This window comes from Zea mays, chromosome 5 (assembly GCF_902167145.1).
Source record: "Zea mays cultivar B73 chromosome 5, Zm-B73-REFERENCE-NAM-5.0, whole genome shotgun sequence".
Classification (NCBI taxonomy): Eukaryota; Viridiplantae; Streptophyta; class Magnoliopsida; order Poales; family Poaceae; genus Zea; species Zea mays.
The window spans coordinates 216,489,554-216,505,534 of NC_050100.1; the positions used below are offsets into that span (position 1 = coordinate 216,489,554).

General features: G+C 44.6%; 1 protein-coding gene across 1 annotated transcript; it reads left to right on the forward strand.

The window, feature by feature from the left end:
• The first annotated feature begins 1,727 nt into the window (after positions 1-1,727).
• On the forward strand, positions 1,728-2,732 carry LOC109939597 (nuclear pore complex protein NUP155). Its single transcript, XM_020537785.1, has 3 exons — positions 1,728-1,950; positions 2,047-2,375; positions 2,635-2,732. Exons 1-3 carry the CDS (start codon positions 1,744-1,746, stop codon positions 2,669-2,671), a joined length of 573 nt encoding a protein of 190 aa, XP_020393374.1. The 5' UTR covers positions 1,728-1,743; the 3' UTR covers positions 2,672-2,732.
• The last annotated feature ends 13,249 nt before the right edge of the window (positions 2,733-15,981 follow it).

Below are 15,981 nucleotides of genomic sequence, written 5' to 3' on the forward strand. Positions count from 1 at the left end.
TAGTAAAGGGAAGCCATGGGAGAATGTTGCTTATGACCACTCTTGCTTTTCTATTTGTTTTTTTCTACCTAATAAATTTCACTTAATTTGCTTTTCCACATTTGAGTATGATTTCATCTGTTTTCTAGCTAATATAAACTGTAGAAGTTTATTATCCATTTCATCTGTTTCTATAGCTTGAAGCTAGCATGAGGAAGCTGAATAATGAATATATTATCCAGGTCATAAAATAGTGACAGTATAATGGGGTCGATGTTAATATATGTATTGTTGTTTTTATGTGATCGTTGTATGCTAATATTTTATCACACGTCAATATTTCATTTTATATTTGGACCAATAGGCATGAGTTCATGATTTTCTATTTATACTATTTTAGTATAAATAAGACACTTTTTTATTTAGTAGATTCTGCACACCTTTTTATTTGAGAGATTCTGCACTTAATTTCATTTTCCTATTTCTTGATTCTATATTAATGTTTTTATTTTGAGGAGTATAGACATCAAAGAAGCTGATATTTTACTTGTTCAATTGTGCAGAACCCACCCAACTGGCAGAAAATTCTTACATACTTCCATGGGTCTGAACTTTAGAACTACTTCACATGCATATTGGGAGATAACCTGAAGGTCATGTTTTTGCACTTCGGTTTCTCTGTTTGTACTTCATGCAGAGTGTGTTAGCATGTAGTCTGTAATTGCTAGAACGCGATTTCTTGTTGACTGGCACTATGCTCTGGCTTTTTTCATATGCTCTCTTTAGTCTTGCCTGTTTGCTATCCCTACAACATGTGCAATGATTTACATATTTTTACAATGTTTGTATTACATCTAAAGTTGCAAGCAATAGATGATTACAACACTATAAAGATAAGAATGGTTGTCGCTTCATAAATTTGACAAGTCATACATATTTGCGCTAAGACTGTTACTAATGGATCTACTTGCTAGAATAGAAAGGGAGACAACCATTGTTGCAACTACTTCACCCTCTTTGATCAAGTTATCTTTCTCTAGATGATCTTAAATTATTTTATGTAACCTTCCATCTCAAATTATTTTCTGCAAAGTTTCTACGTACATAGTTTTTTTGCTTTTGCTTTGTACCCAGAAAAGTCAAAAGACTTATACTTTGAAATAAAGGAAGGAGAATAATATTTTATTGTTAAAAGTACTTGCCTTGCAAACTGAATGAACCATGTTTCTTCGCTTCAAAATGAGTGCAAATTGAAGTAACTCCACCAGGTCATTTCCTTAGCGCTGACGTGAGCTACAATGCCTGCTGTAATGTTGCTTGTGTTTGGTGTTTCTTGCGATGCCCACGAGCTGTATTTTAGCCTTAGGTGGTGCTTTGGCTAACATTGTAGAGTTCCAGAAAATTGCAGAGGTGGTAGGTGATTGGTACTTCGAAAGAGGAGCTGCCGTGGAGATTGATTGCGCCTATCCCTGTGATTCAACTTGTTGCAACCTTATACCAATTGATAAGGTTAGTTGCTTCCGTGAAAAGAGGTTAACTGTTTTGGCAAAATAAATCTACTGGTTAGTAACACTTCAGCCAAAAATGGAACTGAAAAAAATCATCATTTGACATAGGAACTGAGGATTTATTAGGAGTTCGGCAGACGATTATACTCAACTAGGAGTTCCCTGTATCTACCAAATCCTGCATCTATATTGGGTTATTAGCAAATGGTTTCTCTTAAAAAGACTTGGAACATTTTTTTGTTAGGTTTGCTTGGAAATGCTGAGCTTTGCTAATTACTCTGGAGACGCTGATAGCAAAATTGTTCGAGAAGTTTGGGCTAGACTCCTTGATCAGGCACTTACTAAAGGGGGTGTTGCAGAAGCTTGTTCTGTTGTGAAAAGAGTAGGCTCGAAACTTGATCCTGCAAATGGAGCTTGTTTACCTTTAGATATTATATGCCTTCACCTTGAGAAGGCTGCAGTGGTAATGTGTATTTTCTGTACTTTCTGTACATGCATACTTGAGACTACCTGTGAGAGCATTCCACTTTGGTACTCATTATCATGCTCTTATCTACAGGATAGATTAAGTTCAGGAGAAGAATTAGTTGGTGATGATGATGTTGCAAGAGCTCTTCTTGGTGCCTGTAAAGGTCTTCCTGGACCTGTACTTGTTGTGTATGATCACCTGTTATCGAACGGTGCAATCATACCCTCACTAAATCTGAAGTTGCGCCTGCTGCGATCAGTTCTAGCAATCCTCCGTGAGTGGGGGATATCTGTCATTGCACACAGGCTAGGCACCACAAGTGCTGGGGCTTCATTCTTTCTTGATGGAACATTCTCATTGAACCAAACAGGGACTGCGAATCAAGGTGCTCGAGATAAAATAATTAGTTTGGCGAACAGGTAAGTCTATACATTAATGACACCTATGTTTACGATTCTCTTTTATCTGGACTATTTCATACAAATGTATTTTTATCAATTGTTTGAACGTTGTTAATTTCTTAAAAAACCATTACATTATTCCACTACTTGGCTGTTAAATTCTTAAAAAAATCATTGCATTATTCCACTACTTGACCTGCTTTTATTTTGTTACGTGAACCATGCTACCACTTCATACATCACCAGACCATTCTCTTACATTGTATTGCAACTTCAGGTACATGACTGAGGTGAGGCGATTAAACCTTCCATAGAACCAAACGGAGAATGTCTACCGTGGTTTCCATGAACTTGAGGAGAAATTACTATCTTCTTATTAGGCAATTTGTAATCATTACTGCATGAGCTGCTTGCCCATAGGAGCCCAATGCCAATGTGCAGCTTCCAGACTGAACTCTACATTTTTCTTGCAAACTCATGAAACCATTTTTCATTTTCATTCTTTAGTACTTAGGCTTTAGGTTAGTTTACTTGGTAGCTGAAGTTTAGGCTGCGCTGGGGCCTTTGTCAAACCGTGCCCTAGGGCGTGGCAAACAAACTGGGGCATGTTTTGGCAGAGATGTGCTGCAATATATGTACATCAACCAATCATGCCCACAACTATATTCTACTTCAAACTGAAAACTGACTAACGCAAAAGCAATCAGCTATATTCTACTTCAAGCTTGAGAGATACACATACATAGAACAGAGTACAAGTATAACACACAATGGCTCAATTTAACTGGTTTCAAAGATGGTCATTACATCGAGAACCTTTTGTTTTGTGGCATTGTCATGAGAGATTCATCTGTATCAATGTTTCATACAAATTTTGTACTTCCGTCGCAACGTACGGACACATACCTATAACAATATAACACACATATGAACATAAGTTATCTTGTTATTATACGGTTCCGTTGCAACGCACGGGCACTCAACTAGTAAACACATAATCGGTTGAGTCGTTGTAATAGTAGGAATCCGTCACTTTCTAGATCCTAAGCCCTATGAACAACTTTACCTTTCTCCGTACGTAATCGTAATGATACTCAGATTCTCCCCACAGTCACATTCTCCCTATAACCAGATTTTCAGAAAAGTTGATCAGAAAAAAGCTGAACCAAACAGACCCGATCTCTGATGGCTACAGCAAAGGAGCCTAGCCCGACCGCGCGTGTAGTGTTTCCATCCATTTGGATCCCATCCATCGTCGCACGATCGATCTGAGGATTGAAAAGTGTATAAATTTTCAATAGATCAAAAACTATCACAATATATCTTAATCCACTTTAATCTTTCTCACTACTTTAGGACTAGTTTGGGAGTCCAAAAACCGGAGAAGATTGGAGAGACTAAAATCTCCTCTTTATTGAAAATTAAATAAGGAGAGGAATTTAGCCCCTCCAATCCTTTCCGGTTTTATAGCTCTTAAACTAACCTTTAGAGTATCCAAACTACGCTGAAAGGTGTGGCATGGGATGGATCCACGTTCGTACTTTTGTGTCTTTACTCTTTAGTGCCTTTGTAATTGGGACAGCAGCCAACCAATCCCCGTTCTTTGGCTCGATTCAACTGTTGTTTGCTGCAATCCAATCAGGAGACGGTAAAATGCCTAATCCCTGAAGCGACGACAACGAGGCGAGCTGTCGTACTGCTTGTCACCACCATATCCCACTTCTCGCAGGCTGCAAACTTTTCTTTTCAAGCTACACACTTGTACTCTACTACTAGTGTAACATCTATTACTACATTTGTTCTTGAATATTTGTTCATTTTTTTAACTAAAACACGATAAATAAAAAAAAAGACTGGAGAAAGTAGTATTAATGTATGTTCAGCCTACGACTTTGTACAGTATAACCAAATAAAATATTTCAGAAGTCAGATATGCATGCTGAACTCATATAGGCGGCCATAAGTATTTCGTCACTGGCGTAACGAAGAGATAATGAAGTTCCTGCAGGCTAATAAGGACGTCATATTGTTTCCCATGCATCCTCCCACACGCCAACCCAAACATGCAATGCAATGCAACAAGACATCATTTAGAGATGTGGTAGTATAATCTATCTGGCATTATTGAGATCCCCACAGTTCAAGCGGCGATTATATTATATTAATTAAATAAGGCGTTGAAGAGGGCCATCAGGGCGACTGAAGGGTAGGGGTGGTAATGGATTGTGATCCAAATGTTATTTCATAAATTTTTGTTAGGGTGCTAAATAAATTTTAGTTTAAAAATAAATATAAATATTGTTGAACCATAATTCGATTCGATCTTTAAATTTTATAGTGTAAAATTTAGAGTTTATTGTCATCTCTAGTGCAGGGAGGATTTGCTACTTTATACAGATCAAGACTGTTGTTGTGCCAAAGGCCTTGGAGATATATCGCTTGATTGGTTGACAGTGTGTGGGAAGCCAGGCTCGCACGAGCCTGACGGGCGAGATACGTGGGTTCTAGGCGTACGAGCAGATGCAACAAATGGTGTTAAAATGCAATGTTATTGCATCCACTCAGACAGGCTGCGTGCTCCGCGTGCAAGCAACCAAATAAAACCTCAGATAGAGTCAACGCATACGGTGGTCCAGGATATGTTGGTGCGGATAACCAATAAGACAAATATTGGACGAGAAAGCTGCATGCGCGCACCTGCCTGCCCTCGAACCAAGGGACACGCATAGCGGCGACGCGAGCGGAGCGTAGCGGAGAGGAGCCAGACTCCCTCCCACATGGCTCCCAGGTGGAGATCGCGCGGAGAAGCCGGGAGATGAGATCGATGGGGCACGGAAAGGCGTGGTGACTGGCTGCTGCCGTGCCGACTGCCGAGGCACAAATTATTAGTATGTGTAAAGGAATCGGATGGATTATTGTGGAGGGAGTTGGAATCCACTAAATCCGCGCGCGCTTTTCCTTCCATTAATTTCGTGCGCTGTACGTGCAGGTGCAGCACCACCGCGCGCGATCGGCTACGGCAGGTAGGAGGTGTCCAGAAAAGGGGTTGTTTGACATTTGACAATGCAAGCTAAATTTGCCTCCCCCCGCACCGCACCTCAGTGTATATGTGGAAAGCTCGATCGGCACGTCGCAGTGTGTTTTTCACTCATGATTGGTGCCTGATTAACCCTGCCGATCGATCCAGATGGGTGGCCCTCATTATTGGTGCATGCAATGGTGTGGTGGTTGGCTGCGTGCGGTCTTGTCGATCGTGCCGAGCTCATGCCCTGCTGGTGCCTGCGCCACATCGTCTCTGAATTGAATCAGCCGAAGCTGCTAGCCCGGCCGGCCGGCAACTGCAAGCGCAGCCATTCCGGCAGAGGCGGCGTGTGAATCTATTGCGTGCGTGCCAATCATGGGTCTAGCAGTCTACCCTGCAGGTTAGCTGCTAGCCAGGTGCATGTGAGGTGGTTCCATATAGCTAGCTTAAACTGCTGGTCATGTCAAATTACCGGCGCCAGATCTAGCTTTATCGACTAGCTAGCCCGTCCCGTCCCGTCCCATGCGTGCATATGCTGCTTTCCATGCATGCCTTGTGATGCTGCTGCTGCTAGCCTGCTACCGCGCCCTAGTTCTGCTACGTACAAAAGCTTAAAAGCTTTGGCAGATCAGTCGCCAGGTTAAAGACCACGCGAGCGGGGCTCTGGCCTCTGTCTCGTCGTAGTCCTAGAGTAGAGTGCTATATGGAACCACCTCGCTCGTCGTAGGCATGCACGCTACTAGCTGCAGCAATGTAGCATGCATATGCTATTATAAATTGTTTATTCATAGCTCAAATCTTTCGTCAACCAGATTAGACGACAATTCAGGATACGGCAGACAAGTGGCGGACTAGATCTACACTAGTACAATTAATATGCCGTTGCTTGCGAGCATGCATGGCCGACGCCCGACGAGTAGAAAAACCTAACGCCGCTGGCTCGTTGCCACCTGCAGGCCGGACGATCGATCGAGGCGCTTTTCCGTGGCCCGGCCGGCAGGCGGCAGGGCCGTACGTCCATCGGTTAGGTCAGTCAGGCTCAGGGGATGGCTGAGCAGCCCCCGCCACGGCGATATATAGCTCGCTCGACCGGCGCCCACACATCCTGTCATCTTTTAAAAGAAAAAAATGGAAGCAAGAGGCTCCTCCTGCTTAGCTTGTGCGTCTCCGCACACAGCGGGGAAGATAAATCATAAACCATAAGGGAATGTAAAAATTATGTATAATATTCTTTTAATTTATTATCAAATTTCTAATTATTGAAGGAAACGGCACTAGCAATATGCATGGTCTCTAGCTCTAGTTTTCTAGGCACTAACCGGAAAGACTACTTTGTTTCATCATCACGTTGTAACTAACAGTGTTCAAAACTGTATCTAATATGTTCTCCTAAAAACAGTCTACATAAAAAAAAAATTATTTGCAATTTCTTAAGATTAGAATATTCTGACATCTTCTAATTGATCTACATAAAATGCATGGCAACCCCCACTACCGGAATCCGAGGCTTTGCCGAGTGTTGCATTCTTTGCCGAGTGCCTTTTGTCGGGCACTCGGCAAAGACGGCTTTGCCGAGTGCCGCACTCGGTAAAGTTAGGCTCTCGGCAAAGAGCCCCTTTACCGAGTGCTAAACACTCGGCACAGGTAGGCACTCGGCAAAGACAAGTTTGCCGAGTGTAACGCACTCGGCAAACGGGGCTCTCGGCAAAGGGCCGTCAGCGGCCGTCCCAGAGCTGACGGCCGTCAGTCTTTGCCGAGAGCCAACGGCTGGCACTCGGCAAAGAGGCTTCTTTGCCGAGTGCTACGTAATAGACACTCGGCAAAGCCCTCTTTGCCGAGTGTCATACCTAGACACTCGGCAAAGTGTATTTTCATTTTTTTTATTTTGTCTCCCAAACTTTTTGTGGTATGTTCCTACACTATGTAGACCTACATGTATCATTTGTGGACAATTATAACATAGTTTCCATAGTTAGTAGATTTAGTTCGTTTATTTGAATTTCTTCGGAAAATTCAAATTTGAACTGCAGGTCACTCGAAACTTGGAAAACCGTGCATGAAAAAATGATATTCATGTTACTTAGCATAAGTTACGACCGATTGCAGAAGCGTACCGGAAACTTCGAGCAACATGCTCACTAAACATGGCCGTGAACTTGGCATCCACATGTTTAAAAATTGTATAAAACACAAACAAAGTCAGAACATCATGAAACTTGTCCACGTGTCATGATATCATATGTATAGGCTGTGATAAAAATTTTAGAATGTTTGGAGAAAGTTGTGAGACACTATGTGTAGAAACCTAAGAGATCCACATGAAATAACTAGATTTCATGTGGATCTCTTAGGTTTCTACACATAGTGTCTCACAACTTTCTCCAAACATTCTAAAATTTTTATCACAGCCTGTACATATGATATCATGACACGTGGACAAGTTTCATGATTTTCTGACTTTGTTTGTGTTTTATACAATTTTTAAACATGTGGATGCCAAGTTCACGGCCATGTTTAGTGAGCATGTTGCTCGAAGTTTCCGGTACGCTTCTGCAATCGGTCGTAACTTATGCTAAGTAACATGAATATCATTTTTTCATGCACAGTTTTCCAAGTTTCGAGTGACCTGCAGTTCAAATTTGAATTTTCCGAAGAAATTCAAATAAACGAACTAAATCTACTAACTATGTAAACTATGTTATAATTGTCCACAAATGATACATGTAGGTCTACATAGTGTAGGAACATACCACAAAAAGTTTGGGAGGCAAAATAAAAAAAATGAAAATACACTTTGCCGAGTGTCTGGAGATGACACTCGGCAAAGAGGGCTTTGCCGAGTGCTAGATGTGTGACACTCGGCAAAGATGTAGTAAAGACTCTTTGCCGAGTGCCGCAACGGGGGACACTCGGCAAAGAACTCTTTGCCGAGTACCGCCGATCTGGCACTCGGCAAAGAATATTTTACAATTTTTAAAAAATCTTTGCCGAGTGCCAAATCGCTGGCACTCGGCAAAGAAGGAAAATAACTATGCTGGTTCTTCTTTCTCCTTTCTCTTCTCTCACGCTCTCTCTTTCTTTGCCCGCGCCGCCGCGCCGCCGTAGTGTCCGCCGCCGCGCCGCCCGCCGTCTGCCCGCCTTGGAGGCCGCGCCGCCCGCCGTCTGCCTTGGAGGCCGTGCGCCGTGCCCGCCGCGCCGCTCGCCGCGCCGCCCGCCGCGCCCTCCTCGGCCGTGCGTCGTGCTCTCCGCGGCCGTGTGCCGTGCACCGTCTGTCCGCCCCCTCCCCGCGGCCGTCCCCGCCGCACCCGCTCGCTCGTCGCTCCGCCGCCTCGCCGCCCGCCACCGAAGGTATAAATTATGCGTTTTTATATTATTTATATGCGTGTTTATATGTGTGTTCATGAATTTATGCATGTTTATATGTTGCGTGTTTGTTAGTTAATAAACAAAAATATTTATATGCATGTTTAACTGTTTTGGTCATTTGTTGATAACGAACCGGTATTAGTTAATAAACAATATTATTTACGCCACCTTTTAATTTGAACAAACACATGTTTATATTAATGTAATCAAAGTAGACACAGTCACATTTTTAATGAGAAGGAGAATGAGGGTATTTGTGCGTAGGTTGAATGTCCTTATCATTTTATGCATGGATTTCCGGCCATCGTGCCGTTGAATTATGCGTGGAAGACAGCCATCGTGCTGATACTTTTATTTGCAGGATTTCGAAACCTCCCCGTGCAGGGGAGGTGCTGCCGAAATTTTCTGTTGCTAGGCTTCTGTTAGGGGATGGAGGACCGTGAGTGGATGTACACGGGCCGTAGAGGAAGGAACGATGTCACCACTGAATGGATTAGAAAGACTGATGATTTCGTGGAACGGGCATATGGCGAAGCTGCTAAAGGAGCGAGTCTAGTCCCGTGCCCGTGCAGCAAATGTGACAACCGGAAAAGAAAACCAAAGAAGACCATGGTAGAACATATTTGGAAGAATGGATTTACGTCGGGCTATACTCGGTGGATATTTCATGGTGAAGCGCATCGTACGAGAGAGGAGGTGCTGAGACAACGTGTCGAGGATTATGACGCGGATGCGGGGGTAGCAGATATGTTGAACGACTATCAGGAGGCACAGTACACGGGAGGATGTATGGATGACGAGCCAGAGCCGACTGCAAAGGCGTTCTACGACATGTTCGACGCGGCACAGAAGCCCCTTCACGGCCAGACAAAGGTTTCTCAACTGGATGCCATTGGGCGTGTAATGGCGTTCAAGTCGCAGTACAGCATGAGTAGAGACGCATTCGATGGCTTGTTGACGGTTATTGGGAGTCTGCTTCCGGATGATCACGTTCTGCCAAAGAGCATGTACGAGGCACAGAAACTACTTCGTGCACTCAAGATGACGTATGAGCAGATTCATGCTTGTTCGAAGGGCTGCGTGCTATTTAGGAAAGAATACGCGGAGGCAAAGTACTGTCCCAAGTGTAATTCGTCTAGGTTTATGGAGGTAGACTCTGGTGATGGACAAAAGAGGCAGCTCGACATCCCCTTGACAATCCTACGACACCTTCCGTTCGTACCGAGGATCCAGCGTCTGTACATGACAGAGGAATCCGCGAAACAGATGACTTGGCACAAAAATGGAAAACGATACAATCCTGACAAGATGGTGCACGCATCAGATGGTGAAGCATGGAAACACTTTGATGACATTCACCGTGAGAAAGCCGAAGAGGCTCGTAATGTACGTGTTGCGTTGGCCACAGATGGGTTCAATCCCTATGGAATGAGCGCTGCCCCGTACACATGTTGGCCCGTGTTTGTTATCCCAATCAATCTCCCCCCTGGTGTGTGCTTTCAAAGGCAGAATATATTCGTGTCGTTGATAATTCCCGGACACCCGGGGAACAAAATGGGCGTGTACATGGAGCCTTTGATCGATGAATTGGTACGTGCCTGGGAGGAAGGGGTATGGACGTTTGACCGAGCTACGAAGACAAACTTCAGAATGCATGTTTGGTACCAGTACTCCATGCATGACTTACCGGCCTATGGGCTATTCTGTGCCTGGTGTGTTCACGGTAAGTTCCCATGCCCAGTTTGCAAGGAAGCTCTCAGGTTCATTTGGTTGAAAAAGGGTGGCAAATATTCGTCCTTCGATAAACATCGACAATTTCTTCCTGCTGACCATCCATTCCGCCTAGACATCAAGAACTTTACGAAAGGTGTCGTAGTGACAGACCGCCCACCTGCAGCGATGACTGGTGCCGAAATTCGTCAACAGATAGATGGGCTCGTGGCCAATACAGAAGGTGGTTTTGTGGGATATGGTGAGCAGCATATGTGGACACATAAGTCTGGCTTGACTCGGCTCCCCTATTATGACGACCTGCTCCTTCCACACAACATTGACGTGATGCACACTGAAAAAATGTTGCCGAGGCACTGTGGGCAACAATTATGGAGACGATGTCTATATCGTGGCCCAACAGGCCACACAAGTGTATTATCTCCCATATGCGTGTCAAACGAAAGAACATCTTAAGGGTTGGGATGTTGTGTATAAGGTATCGCCGCATGGGAGGTTACCTGTTCCTAACGATGAAGATTATAACTTAGACCCGGACACATATGATGGAGAGTTCTTCCAAGAAGATGGGCTAGAAGGGCGATTTGAGATAGACTTAACAGAAGCTATCGGAATGGACGTAGATATTGAAATGGTTGTTGATGAGGAGGATGATGAGGTGCAAAATGATAATGACTTAGTAATCCTTGAAGGCAATGATGAGGTTGCGTCTTCCGATGGTGTTGAGATTGAAATGCTTGATAGTGATGATGAGAGTTTTGATCCGGCTAACCCCGACACATATGAAGATTATTTTTAATCGATGTAATGCTATATGACTTTTTATTTCGCACCTGTTTTTAAATACATCTTTTTATATGTGCTTATTTGTTTACTCTTAATTGCAGGTTGTTGGACAAATATGGTGGGCGGTTTCCTGAGGAGGAGGAGGGGGAGGAGGAGTAGGACGGCGGACGATGCAGAGCAGGCAGCGCAGCAGCAGGAGGCAGAGCAGGCAGCGCAGCAGCAGCCGGCGCCTCAGGACGACGACGACCAGCAGGACGACGACGACCAGCAGCAGGACGCCTCAGGTTCAGGCGGCTCTAGTTCGAGGAGCATCTACCTGCGAGGCCCCGCGAGTCTCCCGCCGCGTCCCATACTTCGGGACAGACGGCCGTTGATTCGGCCGGAAGGGGAGAGGTATGTAACTTTATGTTCTTCATTCTTGTTCATATTATGTGTTCAAAATCATAATATAAACTAATACTTTTTATTTATCACTTGGACAGGTCTTGGACGGTTTTGGATTATGCTGGGGGTCATCGTCGCCCCCCCAACAACATCCTCGGCCTGCTGTGCAGGGAACACTTCCCTGGACTTGTGGAGTACGCCGGAGTGACGGGCCCAGCCTTCACCTTCGACCACTACGCCGTCGCCCCCGATGCAGTAGACCGGGACGGCAGGGAATTCAATAACAAGGCGGAGCGGGTGAAGCAAGAGCTGTGGGTAAGTCTTAGTATAATATAAAATATGTCGCATTCGTTGCAAATTCTTGAAATAATGTATGGATACATCGTTTTTGTATGCAGGATTTCTTCAGATGCGATGTTGGATACGAGGCTAGGGCGGATGTGGTGGCCACCACGTGCTGTAAGAAGCTCGTCGTGGACATGCACTATGAGGCCCGCATCCAGGCCATCATCACCTACCACGGCTCCGTCCTTGGGGAGAAGGTGACCAAACCTCAAGCCCGAACCATGTCGTTGACCAGGGAGCAGTACATGCAGGTAAAGTCATGCATGTTTGGTACCAGTACTCCATGCATGAATTTTATTTTATCTTCTGATATGCACTTTATGTGTTTACTTTGCAGGTGATTCCACATTGGTGCGCCGCACATCCTCTCTGCTGGGAGCAGATGGTGGATAGGTGGTGTTCGGCTGAGTGGGACGAGGTGCACACAGCTAGCCGGGAACGGCGTTTGCAGATGCAAGGGCCCTCGCACCACCAAGGCAGCCGGAGCCTGGGCCAATATGCCGAAGCATGGGTACGCCACCTTTTTATTTCGATATATAGCACTAAGTTAGATATTATTTCTAACTATCTCGTTGGTTTTCGTTGCAGTCGGCATCACATGGTGGCAGGCCTTGTTCCACCTTCTCGGCCTATGCTATGGCCCATAAGGGTAAGGCGACGTCCGACGTCACCTACAACCCGGATGACGGGCCCGAGGCCTACACCAACCCCGCCGTCTACAGCCGCCTCCATGACTACACCGCTATGGCGCAGGAGGTCCATGGCCCAGACTATGATCCGAGCACCGAGCCTATCGACCCCGATGTGCTCATGAGGGTCGGAGGAGGCAAGAGACATGGGCGGTACTGGATTGCCGACGGGGCAATCGACTCGTCCTCCACTCCCACTCTGTCTCAGGTGAGAGCAAGGAGCACTGGCTCGAGCCCAGCCATTCGACCTCGGCACGACAGCTCACAACATCGCATTTCACAACTCGAGGTTAGTGCTTCTGTAACTCGTCCTTCCTTTAGTTATATACCTAGTCTTTGAGTTACTATAACGTTGGCTTGTAATATTACAGACCCAACTAGAAGAGATGGAGGCGAGGATAATGGCGGAGCGGGCGGCGGCTGATCAGAGGATGGCGGAGATGTTCCAGTACATGCAGAGCCTTGGCGCCGCACAGGGCATCGCTCCGCCACCTCCATTGTTCCCCCCAGTTGACCCTACTCTCTTCCACACTCCTGTGAGTACCAAAATTGTAGTTAGATGTTTGTAATGCATCTGGTATAACACATGCTATCTCTTCTTTGTGCAGGGCCAATCTGGGGCGGCATCCAACAACCCTCCGGAAGGGTTCAGCCCAACGCAACCCCGGCCAAACCGCCCACCTCCATGAGTCGTTGTTTTAGACTTCACAACTTATGTATAATACTTATGTTTCTGTTTGATACTTATGTGAGAGCTTGCGACGTTTGAGACTTATGTTTGTGTTGAACACTTATGTTTGTGATGGATATTTATGTTTGTGGTCACGGTTTTATGTTGTGTTGGCTATTTATGTCTGTGATGATATCTGTGATGTATATATGTGATATATATGTGATATCTTCTGTTTGTGTGGATGGAAAACAAAAAACAAATAAAAAAGGTACATACTGGTCACTTTGCCGAGTGTAACACTCGGCAAAGAGGCTCTTTGCCGAGTGTCTGGGTCAAAACACTCGGCAAAGAGCACAGACCTGGGCACCGGCTTAGGTTCTTTGCCGAGTGTTATGCGCTGGCACTCGGCAAACAGGTCGTCTTTGTCGAGTGCCAATTGGTACACTCGGCAAAGAGCCTGACATGGGGACCCTCCCTGGCGGGCTCTTTGCCGAGTGTCCCAAGTGGCACTCGACAAAGAAGGCGGCTTTGCCGAGTGCTGCCAGGAGGACACTCGGCAAAGATATCTTCGTTGCCGAGTGTCACCGTTGACACTCGGCAAAGCCGCCGTCTCCGTCAACCGGCGCCGTAACGGTCGCTTTTCTTTGCCGAGTGCACCATGACACTCGGCAAAGATCTTTGCCGAGTGCCCGAAAAAAAGTACTCGGCAAAGAAGTCTTTGCCGATGTACTGTTTGCCGAGCCTTCTTTGCCGAGTGTTACACTCGGCAAAGGCTTTGCCGAGTGTTTTTAAGGCTTCGCCGAGTGCTTCCGGCACTCGGCGAAGAGGTTGATTCCGGTAGTGCCCAACTATAGAATATATATAGCTTCTCCTTTAAATCAAAATCTGATAGCCAACTGATGCCTAACACGTGGGATACAAAGTTAGGAGGGGGTCAACCCAGTGCAGTGGCTATACATAATACATATGGACGGTCCTCTACATTGTCTTGGCATGACGACAATGGAAGAAAAAAAATATGTTCAATTATTCGTTTCATTACGATCTTAATTAGGTTGTAGTTTATTAAAATTAACTTCACTGCACATACCAAAGATAAATATTAATTTTAGACAAAACTTTAACTTCCAAATCAATTTAGGGCCTGTTTGTTTACCCCACAGATTATATAATCTGGATTAAATAATCCTAAGAGTCAAACAAACAGTCCAACTTATTTGTCCAGATTATATAATCTAACCCCTTGGATTATGATAATCCATAAGCAAGTGAGGAGGTGCTTATTTCAGATTATTTTTTTCCCACTTCCCCACTACCCTTTCAATTTTTCTAGAAATTACCCACCATTGCCATTATAATCCAACGAATCGTTTTTGCGCCTAGTACTAATCAATTTGGGATGAAGAAGGTGACATGAATGCCTTCCGTGATAATATTGCTAATGCAATATTTGCCGATGTCAATTGAATTATTTTTTTTCATATATGAGTTTCAACCTAGTACAAATATAGAGGGCATTCTTGTCTTCCTCATACAAAAGAATCCTATTAACAACTCAAATAATCTGGGTAAACAAACAGGACTACTCAGATTATATAATCCAGATTATATAATCCAGATTATATAATCCTCTAAAAATAATCCAGATTATATAATCCATGGGGTTAAACAAACAGGCCCTTATGAGAGAAATGGATATTCCGTGGTCAGTCGGTTGGCTGGGATCGATGCGCGCGTTTGCCGACGGCCGTTGTGCTGGTCGCGCGTCCGGAGCCCCTCGCTCCGATCGATCGTGTGCTCGTGCGTGCAGATCCAGCTAGGGGTGGGCATTTTAAAACCGAAACCCGAACCCGAACCGAACCCGAACCCGAATAGACCGAATTATCGGTCTATTCGGGTTTTCGGGTTCGGGTTCGGTTCCTATATGTGCTATATTTCGGGTTATGGGTTCGGGTTCGGTTCCTAAGCTTTAAAACCCGAATAGACCGAATAACCCGAAATATAAAAAACCTCTTAATATATGATGATATTATTATATGATTTATGAGTTTATTAGCTAAAAATTATGATATCATCTTAACGATAGTATATATATCTCAGTATGATATTTTTTATAGTCACTTATTGTAATAATAGTACTTCCAATTAATTATAAATTGTATATATTTTAACAAAAGATAATAGTCTCTCTACTATTCGAGTCTATTCGGTGGACCGAATAGACCGAACCGAAATTGTGGGTCTATTCGGGTTCGGTTCCTAAAATTATTTTGGAAATTTCGGTTCTCATTTTTCATAACCCGAAATTTCAAAAACCCGAATAGACCGAACCGAATTACCCTAATAGACCGAATGCCCAGCCCTAGATCCAGCCGGTAGTTTAACTTTGTTTGTACGCGCGCTCCGTGCGCGGATAAGTTGGTGTGTGGTTTGTGCAGATCGACATGCTCACATGCATGACAGGATGTTTATTGGTTGTGCTAGCTCGTGTTGGTTTTCTATAGGGGGCTATGAATCTAAACCCATGTGGCATGTGCTACCAATATGTCTATCCACGCCTAACAAGCCAACTGATATGCATGGTAGTTAATTGGTTGCACTTTCCAAGTTCCAACCCGTAAGCTAAGG

Coding starts and splice junctions, on each gene's coding strand:
- LOC109939597 (XM_020537785.1), top strand. CDS start 1,744: ATGCTGAGCTTTGCTAATTACTCTGGAGACGCTGATAGCAAAATTGTT. Junction 1,951..2,046: donor ACCTTGAGAAGGCTGCAGTG/GTAATGTGTATT, acceptor TCTTATCTACAG/GATAGATTAAGTTCAGGAGA. Junction 2,376..2,634: donor ATAATTAGTTTGGCGAACAG/GTAAGTCTATAC, acceptor TTGCAACTTCAG/GTACATGACTGAGGTGAGGC.